This window comes from Artemia sp. Qi Xiang Cuo, chromosome 13 (assembly GCF_049724085.1).
Source record: "Artemia sp. Qi Xiang Cuo chromosome 13, ASM4972408v1, whole genome shotgun sequence".
NCBI classification, from domain to species: Eukaryota; Metazoa; Arthropoda; class Branchiopoda; order Anostraca; family Artemiidae; genus Artemia; species Artemia sp. Qi Xiang Cuo.
This window is the reverse complement of record NC_142806.1, coordinates 61,041,031-61,062,098: the sequence shown is the minus strand read 5'-3', so window position 1 is coordinate 61,062,098 and position 21,068 is coordinate 61,041,031. Positions and strand designations below refer to the sequence as shown.

The 21,068-nt window shown below is 34.5% G+C and overlaps 1 protein-coding gene across 1 annotated transcript in view; it reads right to left on the bottom strand.

The window, feature by feature from the left end:
• Positions 1–21,068, bottom strand: part of LOC148945509 (putative phosphorylase b kinase regulatory subunit beta) — a 152,442-nt gene that overhangs the window by 113,654 nt on the left and 17,720 nt on the right. Inside the window, exons 5-7 of the mRNA XM_089099598.1 lie at positions 20,256–20,478; positions 8,203–8,273; positions 1,183–1,308 (exon numbers count right to left, since the gene is read on the bottom strand). Coding sequence (XP_088955724.1) covers positions 1,183–1,308; positions 8,203–8,273; positions 20,256–20,478 — 420 coding nt within the window. The remainder of the gene's footprint in view (positions 1–1,182; positions 1,309–8,202; positions 8,274–20,255; positions 20,479–21,068) is intronic.

Genomic DNA, 21,068 nt, shown 5'->3' with positions numbered 1-21,068 from the left:
TGACTAGCAATTTTTACTTTCCTAAAACCTTTTCCGGAACCACCAAGAAGAAAAACAATGTCATGGAAATAATTTTTAAGCATTTGTAAACAATTTTCTTGGTTATTTGACTAATATATTGCATTTATTTTCGTATGAAATAAAAAATTTTCATATGAAACCGAATTTCTTCCCTTTTTTCGTTGCTTTTCTTCAATATATTACATTTTCGATTCTAAAACGAAAGACAAACTCAACTTCAGGTTATTAATAACTACTACTACTACTAACTACTCACCACAGCCGACTGAGGCCAACAACACAGTTACGCAAGCTCCTCCTCCATCCAAATCTATTCAAAGCCTCCCTCTTACACCCTCCCAGGAAGTTCCCGACTATTGGTCCCCAGAAATAACGACCATTAGAAAAATATTTTCTTGCGTATCTGACTAATATCATTTTGTTTGAGACGAAATATTTTTCTTTTCGGGTCTTTTTTTTAGCGTCTTTGGATGGTCACAATGGAGGAGAAATCCAATCTAAGCTGAGTATTGTTTAACTATTTGATGGAAATTTATTCGTTATTAGTTTAATAGTTTTTTTCCTTTTCGAAAGTTCTTTTTTGAAGCCTCAATCAAAGGCATAATTCAATTCAGGCATTTTTTTTCTTCTTTTTTTTTTACTATTCAATTTTTAACATTCCAGGCAAGTTTTTTTTTCTAGAGCATTGGAATACTTTTCCTTTTTATTTTTTTAGGTAGGCCTACTGTTCTTTTCTTTTCAATAATTATTATACTGGGAAAGAGGATCAAATCAGAATTCGAATAGTATAACTTTATTACGTCAAAAATATCTCGCGCGACTAATCTTGTCTATTTCTAAGCAACTTTTGTTGGCTAGTGGCTAAATTTTTCACTATTTTCTCCGCCCTGAGCATTTTTCATATCCGGGTTCTTTCTCGATTCCACAAAAAAAAATCGCAATTTTAGAGCAAATAAGAAACATTATTTTGAGAATTTGATGAGTCTTTGATTCGTTTTTGAAGCCGTAACAAAAAGAAACCGACAACTTTTTTCGTGCACCAGGACAGACAGACAAACCTGCAACAATAAAAAAAAAAAAAAATTCCACAGTACATGTCCCCCTTAACCCGTTTGAGAAGCCCACTGCCTAGATTTCTTTCTTTGGAAAAACAAAGCTTACCTGGCATGTATTTCCGGCTTCCCTTCATTATACTTTGACCCTCTGGCCCACATCCCAAAATCAGGGGTTCTATAGGCACGTTCAACATAATAAACAAGATTTTGGATAAAGAGTATCTCATCCGATGTGTAGATAATCTGGGGCCCAGATTTTATAATTTTGACCGTTAAAAAAAGACATAAGGATATTACATGACTATCAAAACAGACATACGTGACACATTGGCGTAATAGAGATCAAAATGTCATAAATGAGATATATACATTGTTTTTGATCAAAAATACCTCTTCCAATGTGTAGATATTCTTGGACCCAAATGTTATCATCTGGACCATGAAAAAAAGAAACAATGAAATTACATCAATCTAAAAAAAGCAGAAATTGTCATATATGCGAAATAGAGATGAAAATGTCATACATGCGAATAAACAAGGTTTTGGATAAAGAATATCTCATCCGATGTGTAGATAATCTGGGGCCCGGATCTTATCATCTGGACCAGGACAACAAGAAACAATGATATTACATCAATCTAAAAAAAGAAGAAATTGTCACAGAAGTGAAATAGAGATTAAATTTTCATACATGCGAAATAAACAATGTTTTGGAAAAATAATCTCTCATCAAATGTTTAGAAATTCTGGGTCTCAGATGTTATCATTTGGCCTGGGACAAAAAGAAACAAACATATTAAACCAATCTAAAAAAAGAAGAAATTGTCATAGATGTGAAATAGAGATGAAATTGTCATACAAGCGAAATAAACAAGGTTTTGGATAAAAAGTATCTCATCCGATGTGTATATAACCTGGGGCCCTGATGTTATCATCTGGACCAGGAAAAAAAGAAACAATGATATTACATCAATCTAAAAAAAGAATAAATTGTAACAGATTCGAACTAGAGATGAAATTGTAATACATGCTAAATAAACACGTTTTTGGATAAAAAATATCTCATCCGATGTGTAGATAACCTGGGGCCCTAATGTTATCATCTGGACTAGGAAAAAAAGAAACAAAGATATTACACCACTATAAAAAAAGAAGAAATTGTCACAGATGCGAAATAGAGATGAAATTGTCATACATGCGAAATAAACAAGGTTTTGGATAAAGAATATCTCATCCGATGTGTAGATAATCTGGGGCCCGGATGTTATCATTTGGACCGGGAAAAAAAGAAACAATGATATTACATCAATCTAAAAAAAGAAGAAATTGTCATAGATGCGAAATAGAGATGAAATTGTCATACATGCGAAATAAACAAGGTTTTGGATAAAGAATATCTCATCTGATGTGTAGATAATCTGGGGCCCGGATGTTATCATCTGGACCAGGAAAACAAGAAACAATGATATTACATCAATCTAAAAAAAGAAGAAATTGTCATAGATGCGAAATATAGATGAAATTGTCATACATGCGAAATAAAAAGGTTTTGGATAAAGAATATCTCATCCGATGTGTAGATAATCTGGGGCCCGGATGTTATCATCTGGACCAGGAAAACAAGAAACAATGATATTACATCAATCTAAAAAAAGAAGAAATTGTCATAGATGCGAAATAGAGATGAAAATGTCATAAATGCGAAATAAACAAGGTTTTGGATAAATAATATCTAATCAGATTAGTAGATAATCTGGGGCCCGGATGTTATCATCTGGACTAGGAAAAAAAGAAACAAAGATATTACATCAATCTAAAAAAAGAAGAAATTGTCATAGATGCGAAATAGAAATGAAATTGTCATACATGCGAAATAAACAAGGTTTTGGATAAAGAGTATCTCATCCGATGTGTAGATAATCTGGGGCCCGGATGTTATCATCTGGACCAGGAAAACAAGAAACAATGAAATTACATCACTCTAAAAAAAAGAAGAAATTGTCACAGATGCGAAATAGAGATGAAATTGTCATACATGCGAAATAAACAAGGTTTTGGATAAAGAATATCTCATCCGATGTGTAGATAATCTGGGGCCCGGATGTTATCATCTGGACCAGGAAAACAAGAAACAATGATATTACATCACTCTAAAAAAAGAAGAAATTGTCACAGATGCGAAATAGAAATGAAAATGTCATACATGCGAATAAACAAGGTTTTGGATAAAGAATATCTCATCCGATGTGTAGATAATCTGGAGCCCGGATGTTATCATCTGGACCAGGAAAACAAGAAACAATAATACTACATCAATCTAAAAAAAGAAGAAATTGTCATAGATGCGAAATAGAGATGAAATTGTCATAAATGCGAAATAAACAAGGTTTTGGATAAAGAATATCTCATCCGATGTGTAGATATTCTGGGGCCCAGATCTTATCATCTGGACCAGGAAAACAAGAAACAATGATATTACATCAATCCAAAAAAAGAAGAAATTGTTATAGATGCGAAATAGAGATGAAATTGTCATACATACAAAATAAACATGGTTTTGGATAAAGAATATCTCATCCGATGTGTAGATAATCTGGGACCCGGATGTTATCATCTGGACCAGGAAAACAAGAAACAATGATACTACATCAATCTAAAAAAAGAAGAAATTGTCATAGATGCGAAATAGAGATGAAATTGTCATACATGCGAAATAAACAAGGTTTTGGATAAAGAATATATCATCAGATGTGTAGATAATCTGGGGCCCGGATCTTATCATCTGGACCAGGAAAACAAGAAACAATGATACTACATCAATCTAAAAAAAGAAAAAATTGTAACACATATGAAATAGAGATTAAAATTTCATACATGCAAAATAAACATTGTTTTGTATAAAGAATAACTCATCCGACGTGTAGATAATCTGGGACCCGGATGTTATCATCTGAACCTGGCCATCGAGACACACAGAAATTACACCACTCTAAAAACAGAAGAAATTGTCATAGATGCGAAATAGAGATCAAATTTTCATACATGCGAAATAAACAAGGTTTTGGATAAAGAATATCTCATCCGATGTGTAGATAATCTGGGGCCCGGATCTTATCATCTGGACCAGGAAAACAACAAACAATGAAACTACATCAATCTAAAAAAAAGCAGAAATTGTCATAGAGGCGAAATAGAGATGAAAATGTCATAAATGCCAAATAAAAAAGGTTTTGGAAAAAGAATACCTCATCCAATGTGTAGAAAACCTGGGTCTAGTATGTTATCATCTTTACTATGAAAAAAATAAACAATTAAATTAAATGAATCTAAAAAAAGACTAAATTGTCATAGATGTGAACTAGAAATTAAATTTTCATACACACCAAATAAACAAGGTTTTGGATAAATAGTATATCATATAACGTGTAAATAACCTGGGGCCCAGATGTTATCATCTGGACCAGGAAAACAAGAAACAATAATACTACATCACTCTAAAAAAAAGAAGAAATTGTCACAGATGCGAAATAGAGATGAAATTGTCATACATGCGAAATAAACAAGGTTTTGGATAAAGAATATATCATCCGATGTGTAGATAATCTGGGGCCCGGATCTTATCATCTGGACCAGGAAAACAAGAAACAATGATACTACATCAATCTAAAAAAAGAAGAAATTGTCATAGATGCGAAATAGAGATGAAATTGTCATACATGCGAAATAAAAAAGGTTTTGGATAAAGAATATCTCATCTGATGTGTAGATAACCTGGGGCCCGGATGTTATCATCTGGACCAGGAAAACAAGAAACAATAATATTACATCAATCTAAAAAAAGAAGAAATTGTCACAGATGCGAAATAGAGATGAAATTGTCATACATGCCAAATAAAAAAGGTTTTGGATAAAGAATATCTCATCCAATGTGTAGATAACCTGGGGCTCGGATGTTATCATCTGGACCAGGAAAAAAAGAAACAATGATATTACATGAATCTAAAAAAAGAAGAAATTGTCATAGATGCGAAATAGAGATGAAATTGTCATACATGCGAAATAAAAAAGGTTTTGGATAAAGAATATATCATCCGATGTGTAGATAATCTGGGGCCCGAATCTTATCATCTGGACCAGGAAAACAAAAAACAATAATACTACATCAATCTAAAAAAAAGAAGATATTGTCACACATGCGAAATAGAAATGAAATTGTCATAAATGCGAAATAAAAAAGGTTTTGGATAAAGAGTATATCATCCGACGTGTAGATAACCTGGGGCCCGGATCTTATCATCTGGACCAGGAAAACAAGAAACAATGATATTACATCAATCTAAAAAAAAGAAGAAATTGTCATAGATGCGAAATAGAGATGAAATTGTCATACATGCGAAATAAAAAAGGTTTTGGATAAAGAATATCTCATCTGATGTGTAGATAATCTGGGGCCCGGATGTTATCATCTGGACCAGGAAAACAAAAAACAATGATATTACATCAATCTAAAAAAAGAAGAAATTGTCATAGATGCGAAATAGAGATGAAATTGTCATACATGCGAAATAAACAAGGTTTTGGATAAAGAATATATCATCCGATGTGTAGATAATCTGGGGCCCGGATCTTATCATCTGGACCAGGAAAACAAGAAACAATAAAACTACATCACTCTAAAAAAAGAAGAAATTGTCACAGATGCGAAATAGAGATGAAATTGTCATACATGCGAAATAAAAAAGGTTTTGGATAAATAATATATCATCTGATGTGTAGATAATCTGGAGCCCGGATCTTATCATCTGGACCAGGACAACAAGAAACAATGAAACTACAACAATCTAAAAAAAAGCAGAAATTGTCATAGATGCGAAATAGAGATGAAAATGTCATAAATGCGAAATAAACAAGGTTTTGGATAAAGAATATCTCATCCGATGTGTATATAATCTGGGGCCCGAATGTTATCATCTGGACCAGGAAAACAAAAAACAATGATATTACACGAATCTAAAAAAAGAAGAAATTGTCATAGATGCGAAATAGAGATGAAATTTTCATACATGCGAAATAAAAAGGTTTTGGATAAAGAATATCTCATCCAATGTGTCGATAACCTGGGACCCAGATGTTATCATTTGGACCGGGAAAACAAGAAACAATGAAATTACATCAATCTAAAAAAAAGAAGAAATTGTCATAGATGCGAAATAGAAATGAAATTGTCATACATGCGAAATAAAAAAGGTTTTGGATAAAGAGTATATCATCCGAGGTGTAGATAATCTGGGGCCCGAATCTTATCATCTGTACCAGGAAAACAAGAAACAATAATACTACATCAATCTAAAAAAAGAAGAAATTGTCATAGATGCGAAATAGAGATGAAAGTTTCATACATGCGAAATAAAAAAGGTTTTGGAAAAAGAATATCTCATCCAATGTGTAGATAATCTGGGGCCCTGATCTTATCATCTGGACCAGGAAAACAAGAAACAATGAAACTACATCAATCTAAAAAAAAGAAGAAATTGTCATAGATGCGAAATAGAAATGAAAATGTCATAAATGCCAAATAAAAAAGGTTTTGGAAAAAGAATACCTCATCCAATGTGTAGAAAACCTTGGTCTCGGATGTTATCATCTGGACCAGGAAAAAAAGAAACAATGATATTACATCAATCTAAAAAAAGACGAAATTGTCATAGATGTGAAATAGAGATGAAATTGTCATACATGCCAAATAAACAAGGTTTTGGATAAAGAATATCTCATCCAATGTGTAGATAACCTGGGGCTCGGATGTTATCATCTGGACCAGGAAAAAAAGAAACAATGAAATTACATCAATCTAAAAAAAAGAAGAAATTGTCATAGATGCGAAATAGAAATTAAAATGTCATAAATGCGAAATAAAAAAGGTTTTGGAAAAAGAATACCTCATACAATGTGTAGATAACCTGGGGCTCGGATGTTATCATCTGGACCAGGAAAAAAAGAAACAATGATATTACATCAATCTAAAAAAAGAAGAAATTGTTATAGATGCGAAATAGAGATGAAATTGTCATACATACGAAATAAACAAGGTTTTGGATAAATAATATCTCATCATATGTGTAGATATTCTTGGTCCCAGATGATATCATTTGGACCGGTAAAAAAAGAAACAAAGATATTACATGTATCTAAAAAAAGACTAAATTGTTTTAGATGTGAACTAGAGATGAAATTGTCATAAATGCGAAATAAACAAGGTTTTGGATAAAGAATATCTCATCCGACGTGTAGATAATCTGGGGCCCGGATGTTATCATCTGGACCAGGAAAACAAGAAACAATGATACTACATCAATCTAAAAAAAGCAGAAATTGTCATAGATGCGAAATAGAGATGAAAATGTCATAAATGCGAAATAAACAAGGTTTTGGATAAAGAATACCTCATCCAATGTGTAGATAATCTGGGGCCCGGATGTTATCATCTGGACCAGGAAAAAAATAAACAATGATATTACATGAATCTAAAAAAAGACGAAATTGTCAAAGATGTGAAATAGAGATGAAATTGTCATACATGCGAAATAAACATGGTTTTGGATAAAGAATATCTCATCCGATGTGTAGATAATCTGGGGCCCGGATGTTATCATCTGGACCAGGAAAACAAGAAACAATGATATTAAATCAATCTAAAAAAAGAAGAAATTGTCATAGATGCGAAATAGAAATGAAATTGTCATACATGCGAAATAAACAAGGTTTTGGATAAAGAATATCTCATCCGATGTGTAGATAAGCTGGAGCCCGGATGTTATCATCTGGACCAGGAAAAAAAGAAACAATGATATTACACCAATATAAAAAAAGAAGAAATTTTCACAGATGCGAAATAGAGATGAAAGTGTCATACATGCGAAATAAAAAAGGTTTTGGATAAAGAATACATCATCCGATGTGTAGATAATCTGGGGCCCAGATCTTATCATCTGGACCAGGAAAACAAGAAACAATGAAATTACATCAATCTAAAAAAAAGAAGAAATTGTCATAGATGCGAAATAGAGATGAAAATGTCATACATGCGAAATAAACAAGGTTTTGGATAAAGAATATCTCATCCGATGTGTAGATAATCTGGAGCCCGGATGTTATCATCTGGACCAGGAAAACAAGAAACAATGATATTACATCAATCTAAAAAAAAGAAGAAATTGTCATAGATGCGAAATAGAGATGAAAATGTCATAAATGCGAAATAAACAAGGTTTTGGATAAAGAATATCTCATCCGATGTGTAGATATTCTGGGGCCCGGATGTTATCATCTGGACCAGGAAAAAAAGAAACAATGATATTACATCAATCTAAAAAAGAAGAAATTGTCATAGATGTGAAATAGAGATGAAATTGTCATACATGCGAAATAAACAAGGTTTTGGATAAAGAATATCTCATCCGATGTGTAGATAATCTGGGGCCCGGATGTTATCATCTGGACCAGGAAAAAAAGAAACAATGATATTACATCAATCTAAAAAAAGAAGAAATTGTCATAGATGCGAAATAGAGATGAAATTGTCATACATGCGAAATAAACAAGGTTTTGGATAAAGAATATCTCATCCGATGTGTAGATAATCTGGGGCCCGGATGTTATCATCTGGACCAGGAAAACGAGAAACAATGATATTACACCAATATAAAAAAAGAAGAAATTGTCATAGATGCGAAATAGAGATGAAATTGTCATACATGCGAAATAAACAAGGTTTTGGATAAAGAATATCTCATCCGATGTGTAGATAATCTGGGGCCCGGATGTTATCATCTGGACCAGGAAAACAAGAAACAATGATATTACACCAATCTAAAAAAAGAAGAAATTGTCATAGATGCAAAATAGAGATGAAATTGTCATACATACGAAATAAACAAGGTTTTGGATAAAGAATATCTCTTCCGATGTGTAGATATTCTGGGACCCTGATGTTATCTTCTGGACCAGGAAAAAAAGAAACAATGATATTAAATCAATCTAAAAAAAGAAGAAATTGTCATAGATGCGAAATAGAGATGAAATTGTCATACATGCGAAATAAATAAGGTTTTGGATAAAGAATATCTCATCCGATGTGTAGATAATCTGGGGCCCGGATGTTATCATCTGGACCAGGAAAACAAGAAACAATGATATTACATCAATCTAAAAAAAGAAATACAGCACATAAGACAACCTACCTAGTAGATTATATTAAATATACCACATAAACATATACCATATAAATATATCACAATCAACAAACAAGGAAATTAATTTTCCTTCATGTTGCTCACAAACAATTTTTTTTTTCATGAACGATAGTACCATATACTATGTATACGCTATAGTCATGCAGGATATAATTGGCAGTATAGATACATATATGAAAGATGTTATCATCCCCCCAGGCCCGGATGTTGTCCCCCCACACCCCCCATGTTATCATCTGGACCAGGAAAACAAGAAATAATGATATTACATCAATCTAAAAAAAGAAGAAATTGTCATAGATGCGAAATAGAGATGAAATTGTCATACATACGAAATAAACAAGGTTTTGGATAAAGAATATCTCATCCGATGTGTAGATAATCTGGGGCCCAGATGTTATCATCTGGACCAGGAAAAAAAGAAACAATGATATTAAATCAATCTAAAAAAAGAAGAAATTGTCATAGATGCGAAATAGAGATGAAATTTTCATACATGCGAAATAAACAAGGTTTTGGATAAAGAATATCTCATCCGATGTGTAGATATCCTGGGGCCCAGATGTTATCATCTGGACCAGGAAAAAAAAGAAACAATGATACGACAAGAATCTAAAAAAAAGAAGAAATTGTCATAGATGCGAAATAGAGATGAAATTTTCATACATGCGAAATAAACAAGGTTTTGGATAAAGAATATCTCATCTGATGTGTAGATAATCTGGGGCCCGGATGTTATCATCTGGACCAGGAAAACAAGAAACAATGATATTACACCAATATAAAAAAAGAAGAAATTGTCATAGATACGAAATAGAGATGAAATTGTCATACATGCGAAATAAACAAGGTTTTGGATAAAGAATATCTCATCCGATGTGTAGATAATCTGGGGCCCGGATGTTATCATCTGGACCAGGAAAACAAGAAACAATGATATTACATCAATCTAAAAAAAAGAAAAAATTGTCATAGATACGAAATAGAGATGAAATTGTCATAAATGCGAAATAAACAAGGTTTTGGATAAAAAGTATCTCATCCGATGTGTAGATAATCTGGGGCCCGAATGTTATCATCTGGACCAGTAAAAAAAGAAACAATGATAATACATCACTATAAAAAAAGAATAAATTGTCATAGATGAGACATAGAGATCAAATTGTCATACATGCGAAATAAACAAGGTTTTGGATAAAGAATATCTCATCAGATGTGTAGATAATCTGGGACCCGGATGTTATCATCTGGACCAGGAAAACAAGAAACAATGATATTACATCAATCTAAAAAAAGAAATACAGCACATAAGACAACCTACCTAGTAGATTATATTAAATATACCACATAAACATATACCATATAAATATATCACAATCAACAAACAAGGAAATTATTTTTCCTTCATGTTGCTCACAAACAATTTTTTTTTCATGAACGATAGTACCATATACTATGTATACGCTATAGTCATGCAGGATATAATTGGCAGCATAGATACATATATGAAAGATGTACAAATATACATACATTGTTAGATATACATGTAAACAGATAGTTGATTATAACAATATTTTCCTTCATATATGATATGTAATTCCCCTTGATTTTCACTTATACATATTGCAGAGTACTGGAAGAAAGCTCATTTGCTGGTAGGACAGCTGTTTTTGTATTTATGCTTTGTTTTTGGAGGACTTTACGGTGATAAGTCCTTTTTCTTTGTTTTCCGTCCAATGACTGAGAAACAACTATATTTTTTTTTTATTTGACGGGAAAGTTGTGAAGCTATTTCACAGACGTATTAATTCAAAATCTACATACAGAATTCGTTTTTGTACACTTTTCCTTGCTTGTCACCAGAAAAGGATCTCTAGAATTTAGTAGTTTTTCCTGATGCTGTCTATCTAAACTTGCAATGCTTAATATGTTTAATCAACCTTATATAATTAGTGAATGTCCATAACACATAGTCAGTCACATGAGGCTACAACGGGTATTTGAACTCAATATTTCTTCGGAACACTTTTAGAAGCTGAGTCCAGTTGGTTTCCGAACATTATTTTTTATATGTTTAATATTTAATATACTTAAGCATATATTATTTATGCTTCAACCTTTAAGATTTAACCTTTAAGGTTTACTAGAATTTCTTTCCTGAAACTGTCAGTCTAAAGTTGCCCGGACTCAGTTCAGAGGCGTACAACTTAATGCATCAGAGGCAGTGCTGTAACAAGTACTCCAAATTTTTACTTAAGTAACAAGTACCAAGTACTATCAATTTTTTTACTTAAGTATCAAGTATCAAGTAATCCACCAAAATTGTACTTAAGTAGTTCAAGTAATAAGTAGTCTGAAATAGTACTTAAGTAGTACTTCAAGTACTACTTCAAGTAATCAAATTATATGATGTTAAAATTACTATTGAGCTAAAAAAAAAGGGAATTCTTCCATGGGAGGCTCTTTCCAGCACAACAATCACACACTTACGCCACTGACACTCAGGTTAACTTAATGGTTTCATTTCTTATATTAAAGAACGAGTACAAAAACATAATAAAATTTAAAAGGTGTTTTTTTTCCAAATCTACTTTTCCATCATTATCAACATAATTAAGGTAAAAAAAAAAAAAGTTGGAAATAAACGTAAATAAATATACCGTTCTAAACGGATCTTCCCGCGATTCACTCAGTCAGAAAATCGTATTACCACATACGGTATATATAGTCAGTCGCTCAGTGCCATTCTTCAAAGACAGTTTCGCAAAAGGAGCTGATTCTGACATCTGCTTTTCAAAAGGTGACATTAAAATAGGTTGAAAAGGAAACCATCAAAACAGTAAAACGAACTCTCAAACTACGTCCATATTTTGCTGAAAAACCTTGAATTTCTCATTGGCTTTCAACAAAACGAGGCTCTCAAACCTTCCGTCCGCCAAGGAATTACGCCTTGGACTCATTATAATGCCACCTTTCGAAAAGAGACGCTCAACTGGGGCCGATGTAAGAAGCATACAATTATACTTCCGAAACACTGAATTCACTGCCGGGTACTCTTGTAAGATCGAGAGAGTCTTTCGGGAATCACTGAGATATCTCAGAATCTCGATCTTGACCGTATTTGCCACAGTTGGTTGCTGAGTGCTTGTTCCTGATTCGTCGTCCGAAAAGTCAAAAAAAGCCTCAGGAGATCTCTCAAGAACTATGCCACTGCTTTTTTCACTAGTGGCACCCATTTTCTGCTTCATTGTTATGGCCTCCTCTGTCATCAAACCCAGCACCAGTTCCTTGTGTTCTTCTTTCCCAAACTTGTCCTTGAAAAACGGCAATGACCACGTAGCAAGATGGTAGTCCGAATGAACCGCTGGATATCCACTGAGAAACGGAAATCTTTTTCCAAGTCCTTCGAGCAGCGTCTGGGTTAAGACCCTTGTGAGTTTGACACTTTGGTGCAACTTCACCAACTTCCTTTCCAAGCACTTGATAGTTGGGAGAACAGTCCCGAAATAGGCTTTCTCCTCACCCTGAAGCATATCTAGGGCGATTGCTATGGGCTCAAGGACTGAGACGTACTCAGCAAGAAATTCAAGCTCACTTGTTTTGAATCTTGGTTTTTTCAAGACATCACACACTGCTGAGAGCTTTCCAGCCATGTGACACTCAAGAATTCTTTTCAGTGCATCGTATTCAGAATTCCATCTTGTTGCGTTGGGTCTTATCAGCTTTTTTTCGAAGACCTCTTTCAATAGGTCATTGTTTTTTGAGCTGTGGCTTAGGGAATTCCATAAGCCCTGACACTTGCTCTTGACACTCTGCAGATTTCTTTTGTAACTCACGTCCGTATTTGAAGCATACTTGGCATCTGTGGTGGCCAAAAGGTTCAGGGTATGACTAGAGCAGCGAAAGTGTGGAGGTAAGTACATACCTATATTACCTAATGAGTCCGATCTGCCATCATTCCCTTCGGGCTCAGAAATATCGCTATCGTCATCATTTGTGTTAACAATACGGTCGGGAAGATCAGAATAACTATCAGAGGTCCCTCTAACCCCTGCTTCTAGTTCATCTTGGTCTTGTGCACCACTTCTGGGATTGACACTAGAACCCAATTCTGGTTCCCCGACATCAGTCACATTCACCCTGTCAAAGATCTTACCAACGTCAACAACATCTAATTCTTCGGATTCGGAATCCATGCTTTATTCATCATGTGTGTCACTATCACTGGTTGCAAACTCAGAGCTGGATTCTTGCTCCTTTGATTTTCCTAACTCCTTAAAAGCTATGACGAAGTTTGAAGCATTGTCTGTTACAATTGCCCGAATTTTGCTCAGATTCTTGTCAAGACCATATTCACGAAATATTGCAAACAGCAAGTCTGAAATTCTGTCGAAGGTATGCGCTCCAGCAAACCTTCTAACTGCAAGCGACATAGGCACAAATTTGTTTTGACTATCTAACACATGAGCTGTTACTCCCATAAAGCTCTTATTATTAGAAGACCAGATATCACACGTCATAGTGACATAGTCTACTTTTTCAAAGAGCTGAATCATTTCTTTCTTTACAACTAACAGAGACTCATCAATTTTACCGGCCAGAGTTTTCCTTGACATTATTGGTCCGATACTTGGGTTTATCCCCAGAATCATTTGCTTAAATGCATGACTTTCCACTGTAGAGAGTGGGCGCATGTCAGACACTATGTAATTCATAATCAACTCATCAGCCCTTTTTTTCGTACATTTCTTTTTTTCAAAGAAAGAAAAAGGTGTATCCTCTTGCTTAGGCTCGGGGATGCTTTCATCGGTTGCGTCATCAGCAGAATCAATGGTCTGCTCATCTCCATCTCGCCTCCTTTTTTCCTAGTGTTCACTTTGGAGAATTCAACATAGGTTGAAGGATGAGCCGTCTGAAAGCAGACATAATGTTTAGTTTTGCTATATGAATCAAATCCAAAGGCTCATTGCTTTTCCACAGGATCCACTGAACATTGAAACTGCAGTATAACAAGAATAACAAATATGAATGAACCATCACTTTCTGAAGGTTTGATGGTTTGGTTTTGTCAGTCAGGAACTCAACTACTTTGAGACCATCACCTGATAGAGGGAAGTTCACCTAATGTGAGGATATGTCCCTTGTCACCTGCTTGTCAGTGAATGCCCAAAATGAAATGATTCCCAGGTCCCAGGTACAGCCATATACCTCTCAGGAGGAGATCTTCACATTCTCCTCCTGAGTGGAAGGTTCCTTTACTTGGGAATAATCTCATTTCAGACAGTTACTAACTAGAGACATATCCTCTCATTAGGTGAACTTGCTTGTATCCGGCAATAGTCTCAAAATACGAGTTCCTGACTGGGTTTGGTGGATCCTTCACAATAACAACAAACCTTCACATTACTGCAGATTCAACGATTACAATGATCACCATAGAAAACCTTTTTGCAGCTTAAACTTGGACCATCCTCTGCAAAAAAGCAATGAACCCTCATGTTTCTGCAGCATCGTTGAAACATCAACATCAACCGAAAATTTGTCCAGAAATAAACTGAGTTGTTAGCAATATAGAAACATAGTAATATAACAACTAGCCTATCATCAAACTTGTAAATAGCTTATGGACATATCCAGGCATTAGTTGAGCTGCAGTTAAACTGGAAGCAGGTTAACTGAAAATACAATAAGGTATGTAGCCTGGGATATCTGGCCTATGTAACAAATAGCCTAGGTCTAAGGATTTCCCTATTAATACATTAAATTTAATGGGAAAAATTAACATTCCTGCTATACTAGCTTCTCAATCTCAACAAAATGCCTAGAACCCAGAAAATAAAGGTTAGACTATACAACAATATGTAATTGTGATAAAAAAAAATATAGTTGTTGGTTTAGTATATAAATCACCTAAAAATCACCATTGGTTTAGTATATAAAATATCATAAAATGAAATTTTTATTAGGGAGATGGAGAATTTAATGGAAAATTTGAATAGTGAACCTAAATATAAAGTGCAAATGGGAGATTTCAATACTGACTTCCTTAAAAGTTCAGATTGTCCAGATTTTCTCAATTTAGTAATTTCTTCTTTTCTATATCCACTGATAACTATCCTTACATGAGTTACTGGGAAATCTGCAACACTAATTGACAATATATTTGTGGATGAAAATCTAATTGAATATTTGAATGCTGGTGTATTAATTATGGATGGATCAGTAGATCACAAGCAGGCAAGCCTATTAAGCTTAGGCTATACAAGCCCAATGGACATTGTGGCTTGATGCAATGCTTCCAATTACTTGATTTTACTTCAAGTCAGGAAATGGAAAATGGGGCTAGGTCAGCAAAATGAAATTTTCAGTAGACTAAAGATAGGCTTTGTAAGGATAGACTAGTCTAGGCCTAGTAATAGCAAAACATATTTTTAGCTCTAATATTTATTAAAGGGGAGAAATCAGATAAAGAAAAAAAGGAAATATACCATTAGATTTTCTATTTCCTTGTCTATTCCCCCACAAAGCCAGATACACCTTTAGGCTTAACAAAACAGTTTGATTTTTCTTTAAACTAGCTTTATTTGGTAATACACATCAGCTGCTGATGAAGAACTGGGTATATTATCCAAGCACCCCTGGTGTTTGGATAATCACTAACTTTGGACAAGCAACCGAGCATAATTTGATTCAAATAGAGCCTATATTTCCAAGCAAGCTCTTAGTCTTGCATATGTATAGATTTAGATTACCTTGTTGGGATTAGCTCAAGTTGATCTCAGAAACTTTTTTATACTGAAAATTAAGCTTAAAGAAAAGTTAGCAAACCCTAGTAGCCTATTTTTTCTTTACAGCACATGTCTGGGATTGAATCTATTTATGTTTGAGTGGTTTTGTATCCTACAAGGCCTATAGGATCATGTGTTTAAGATTGGGCAGTATTTTCTAGAATTAGCCTAGGCTATGCTTAAACTAAATTGTGTATTTGTCATTAGACTCTACTATTAACTATCAATGCATTCAAAACATTCAGCAATCCATATGGCTAAAATATTCAGCCTAATCAAATAGCCTAGGCTAGCCTACTTGTTCAAGAAAATTTGATACTTCCTTTGAGTTCTGCAAATTAGCAAGTTCTGCAAGTTCTGAGCGCAGTTCTGCAAATGGAAAACACACACAAAAACAAAAATTATATATGCATTCTACATTCTATAACCATTATTCCAATCCCAATCAGCCTCATAAACAACAATCTCAATACACAACTTAGCCTCAAGATTAACACAGAGAAGCCAAGGCTCATAGCAATCCATTAGTTTTCGTAAATGTAAAGCTGCTGGTTGCTGGTTCCGAGACCCTTTTGAATGACACCTAGCCTACCACAACTAATTTCGGCCCATTCTGGTTCGTTGAACATTCTTCTCCTGACGTGAAGTTAATCAAGCTAGGTGTGGGGTAAATTGTGCATTAATTTCATAATGCTGGATTAACAGTAAGCTTAGCCTACAGGAGATCCAGGCTACACAACTCTAGCCTAGGTTTGTTCAATCCAATCTGAACGATATCCGAATAGACCAAAACAACAAACAGATTAAAATTGCGTATGATGTGTAGGTTGTGTTGTAAGGAAACTACTGGGCTATCTGTATGGTGATACCTGTCAAAGTTTAAGAGAGAAAAAAAGTACAAAAAGACATAAAAAGGACAAGGAGACTTACACGCAAGTGTTTGTGGAAATTTGAAGGTGCATGCAGGTGTCCTTTGAGAACCCTGTTGGGACAGTTCTTGCACCATGCACTAAGTGCGCCATCTTTTTCGATTTTTCCTTTTACAGCAAAATATTTGCCTTGAAGAATAAACGGTAATTGTTGTTTGCCTGCGTCAGCCATTTTTTTTTGTGACACCTTGTTTCTTCTTCTTCTGAAATGCGCTCGACGGAAACGGCAAACCACAGCAAGTACGAAACTAAACACACACCCACCAAAACCACAAAATTAAAAAATTGCAAAAAAAAAAAAAAAAAAAAATGGAACGGTTCCTCGTAATGTATTTGAAACAGTACTTGACTTTTATTTGCAACTTGAAGTAATAAGTAGCTGCAATTTTTTACTTAAGTAAAAGTAATAAGTACTCTGTGGAATTTGTACTTAATTACAAGTACAAGTACTTGAAAATTTTACTTAAGTAGTACTTGAAGTAAAAGTACTTCAAGTAAGTTACAGCACTGATCAGAGGTCTGTCTCTGTGACATTCCTGACACCTCTCGGGTTGAATTATTGAATCTACCCACACTGATTTATCTCCGCAAGAGAGGGGATATGATTATGAAATTCAAGCTTCCCAGCCATGAAAAGTTTATCCTAAGTATCTTTCAAATAAATAATTTTTCAAGAACGAGAGGATCCTACCACTCTTATTCAATAATCTCTCTTCATCTCTTTGGCTCCACGCTTATGTATATTCTTGAACAATGTGAAAGGAGGTAATTCTGTCATTTTCAGTTGTAAAAAGTTTTTTCAATTGAACGTAAGGAGCAAATTGAGGAGGCTGTACCCTCCTGAACCTCTCCTTCTTTACGCTAATGTTTTATAGTGCTTTAAGAATACTTCTCATTCCAATTCACAGCCTCTTGTGTTTGAGCAGTCATTTTTAAAGAATTGTGACAAAAGTCAAACTAGAATAAAGAATGAGAGGTTGAGGTGGGGACCGTCCCTTCATATACGGAATAACTTCTCTTTGTTTTAAGTTTTAATGTAACTCCTTACTTTCAGGTGAATTGTTTATATTTAATTTCCAATCGTCTTCAAATCGTCCCCAGGCCTAACCAAGATATGGTGTGTAGCACCAGCCCGATAAACCGCAAATTGGTGTTAAATTGTATATATATATATATATATATATATATATATATATATATATATATATATATATATATATATATATATATATATATATATATATATATATATATATATATATATTATTGTAATAGATTGGTAGCGTCCCACTTTTTCAGTTTTTCGGCTTAAGAATTAGAAAGTTGGATTATAATTAAAATTTTTCGCCAAAATTGAATATTTAGTCGAAATTCGAAAACTTTTAAAGAAGTGTGGCAACACAAGGCTGCGTAGCAAATTCTTTTCCAATCGGGTGGTTAGTCTATGGGACTCATTACACCAGGATACGGCTTCTTCCGTCAATATTGATTCATTCAAATCATCAGTTGATAAGGAATGGCGCAACAAGCACGAATAGTTTAGGACTCACCTGATCAGTCGACATACTATCTTCACTGACCGGCGACTGCAGGATCATCCTATCTCTGGCAGGTGCAATTTCAGTTAATGTAAGTTATTTGTTGAGGTTGTGACATTGCAGAATGATGAAGCTCATTTATTGGTAGGTCAACTAACTTTGTATTCAAGCTTTATTTTGGAAGATTCTTCGCGGTAGTAGGCTTTTTTTTCTTTATTTCCTGTTCATCGACTGAGAAACAACAAGGTTTTCGAATATAATTTTCTTAAATAGCTCGGGAGAAGTTACGGAGCTATGCTTCAGAAATATTAATTTGAAACTGATTAAATACAGCATTTGTCTTTGTACACTTTTTCTCTCATATCACCAGAAAGGTTTCAAAGAATTTCTTTCCTGAAGCTGTTTTTTCTTAACTTCATATAAATAATATTTTAATTTAAACCTTACCGCGTCAACACAATCTTGCCAGTAAATTATTTTTAATTTCGGGCAAAAGCTCGGCACGGGTTGCCAGATCAAGGTAAGTATGAAGACCATACTCCACACACTGACTACACTTGAAAATTGTTTACTTTTGAACGTTTGATCTGTGACCTGACTCACAAGCTATTTGTAAACAGGAGGTAGTCTCTTTAAATTGCAGGCAGTTTATTGTAAATTGTTACCAGCAATTTAAAATAAATTGCAGGCAGATAGAGAACATTTTCTCTTCAAAGGGAATTATATTCATGTGGAAATTTTTGATAAGTAAAAAAAATTACGATGGGCTTATCGATTTGTATGACTAAATTTGTATCAACTATTTAACCAAATATTAAATTGAAAACTGAGACAAGTTTTAAATCTTTAAATCCTTAAGGCTTTAGCTAAAGCCTTAACTCTTTGTTATTAAATCCTTATATATTAGTTATTAAAGTGCATCATTAATAATATTGATGAACCACATGATGAGAACAACATATAGAGTAAGCAGTCCATTTCGAAAACCTTGTAAGCATAATTGAAAACACTGGACTGACAACAAAACAATTGCACACAGGAATTATTCAAACTAATGGAGCCTATAATAGAATACTAACAGTTTGGCGGTGCCAAAGCTCTCTCAACGGCTAAAACTGTGACTTTTCAAAAACAATGGTATGTCAGTTCTACTTCACGCAACCAAAACCCGACATCTGAACAGGAACAAGACAAAGGAATACTAGCTTTCGAGAACTCATGTCTCCAAAGAATCCTCAGTATTCACAGGCACGAGAGGATGACTAACCAATCCATCCGTATCAAGTCGGACTAATCTCTTGTGATATATATCACAAGAAATCGCCAATGAAGGTACCTCGGTCATGTACTACCTCTGAAATATCCCTGGCTACCAAATGCAGTGCTCCGCTAGCAGTAACAGGTCCGTGTCGCAGAGGCCGATCCAGAAACAACAACGACAGATATGCCAAACAGACCTATATAACTTGCAAACGCCAGTCCAACTTCTATTAGAGGACATACTGGCAGCAGAAAATCAACGGGAAGATTAGCGGTTCGTTCTTGATTTCCTGAGTCCTCTAGAAGCACAGGCGGATTTAAGGTCTAAGAGTAATCTTCAATAAAATAGAATTAGGCACAGCTTTACTAGTAAATTCTATTAAATATACCGTAGCGGTCAACACAATCTTACCTGTAAGTTATTTTTCCCTTCTTTGAAGGTAAACTCCTCTGGCGAAAGCTCCGCACCTGTCGCCAAGTCAAAGTAAGTGTGAAGTGCATACTCCACACGTTGACTAGACTTAAATTTTTCCACTTTTGACGTTTCACGAAACCAGCAGGACAATATTCCTCTTATACATTTTACAGCTGATTGACCAAGCTCATAAGATTTACCTCTATCATCATCTATACGCCTGCATAAAAAAGATATAAATTAATTGCCCAGAGGAAGTGCCGTGCAAGGATTAGCCAAAGAATGTACAAAAGGCTTCTTCCTCTGACAAACCAGATTCTTGGGACAAAATTGAACTGTGTAACTGTGGAACAGTTAAGTTTTATAAACCACTATCCAGGGCAAATGGACCAGCAAAACCCAAAATTCATATTTAAAACTTGTCTTTCAAGTCAAAGTTGTTTTCCACTGACAAAAAGGATTATTGAGACAGGATTCGGAATTATCGGTGGAGCTAAGTTTATAAAATCGGTTTATATAACTGAGTTACTGAATTACAAACTGTGGAAAAGCTAAATAAATAAAAAAAAAAAAAAAAAACAACCCGCGACCCCGAAAAATAAACAATCCAAATCCACAGTACTTTCTTCGAGCTGAGTTGTCAGATTCACAATCTAGATTACAAACTAATGGTCCCTGTTGTCAGTGAAGCAACAATGTCGTGATCTAGATTGCCAGTGGAACAGAAAATTACAATCCAGATTTTGTATTTACTGTCCAGTTTATCATAGGCAGCGCAATCGCGCTGCCTAAGTAAAGAAAGATGTTGGC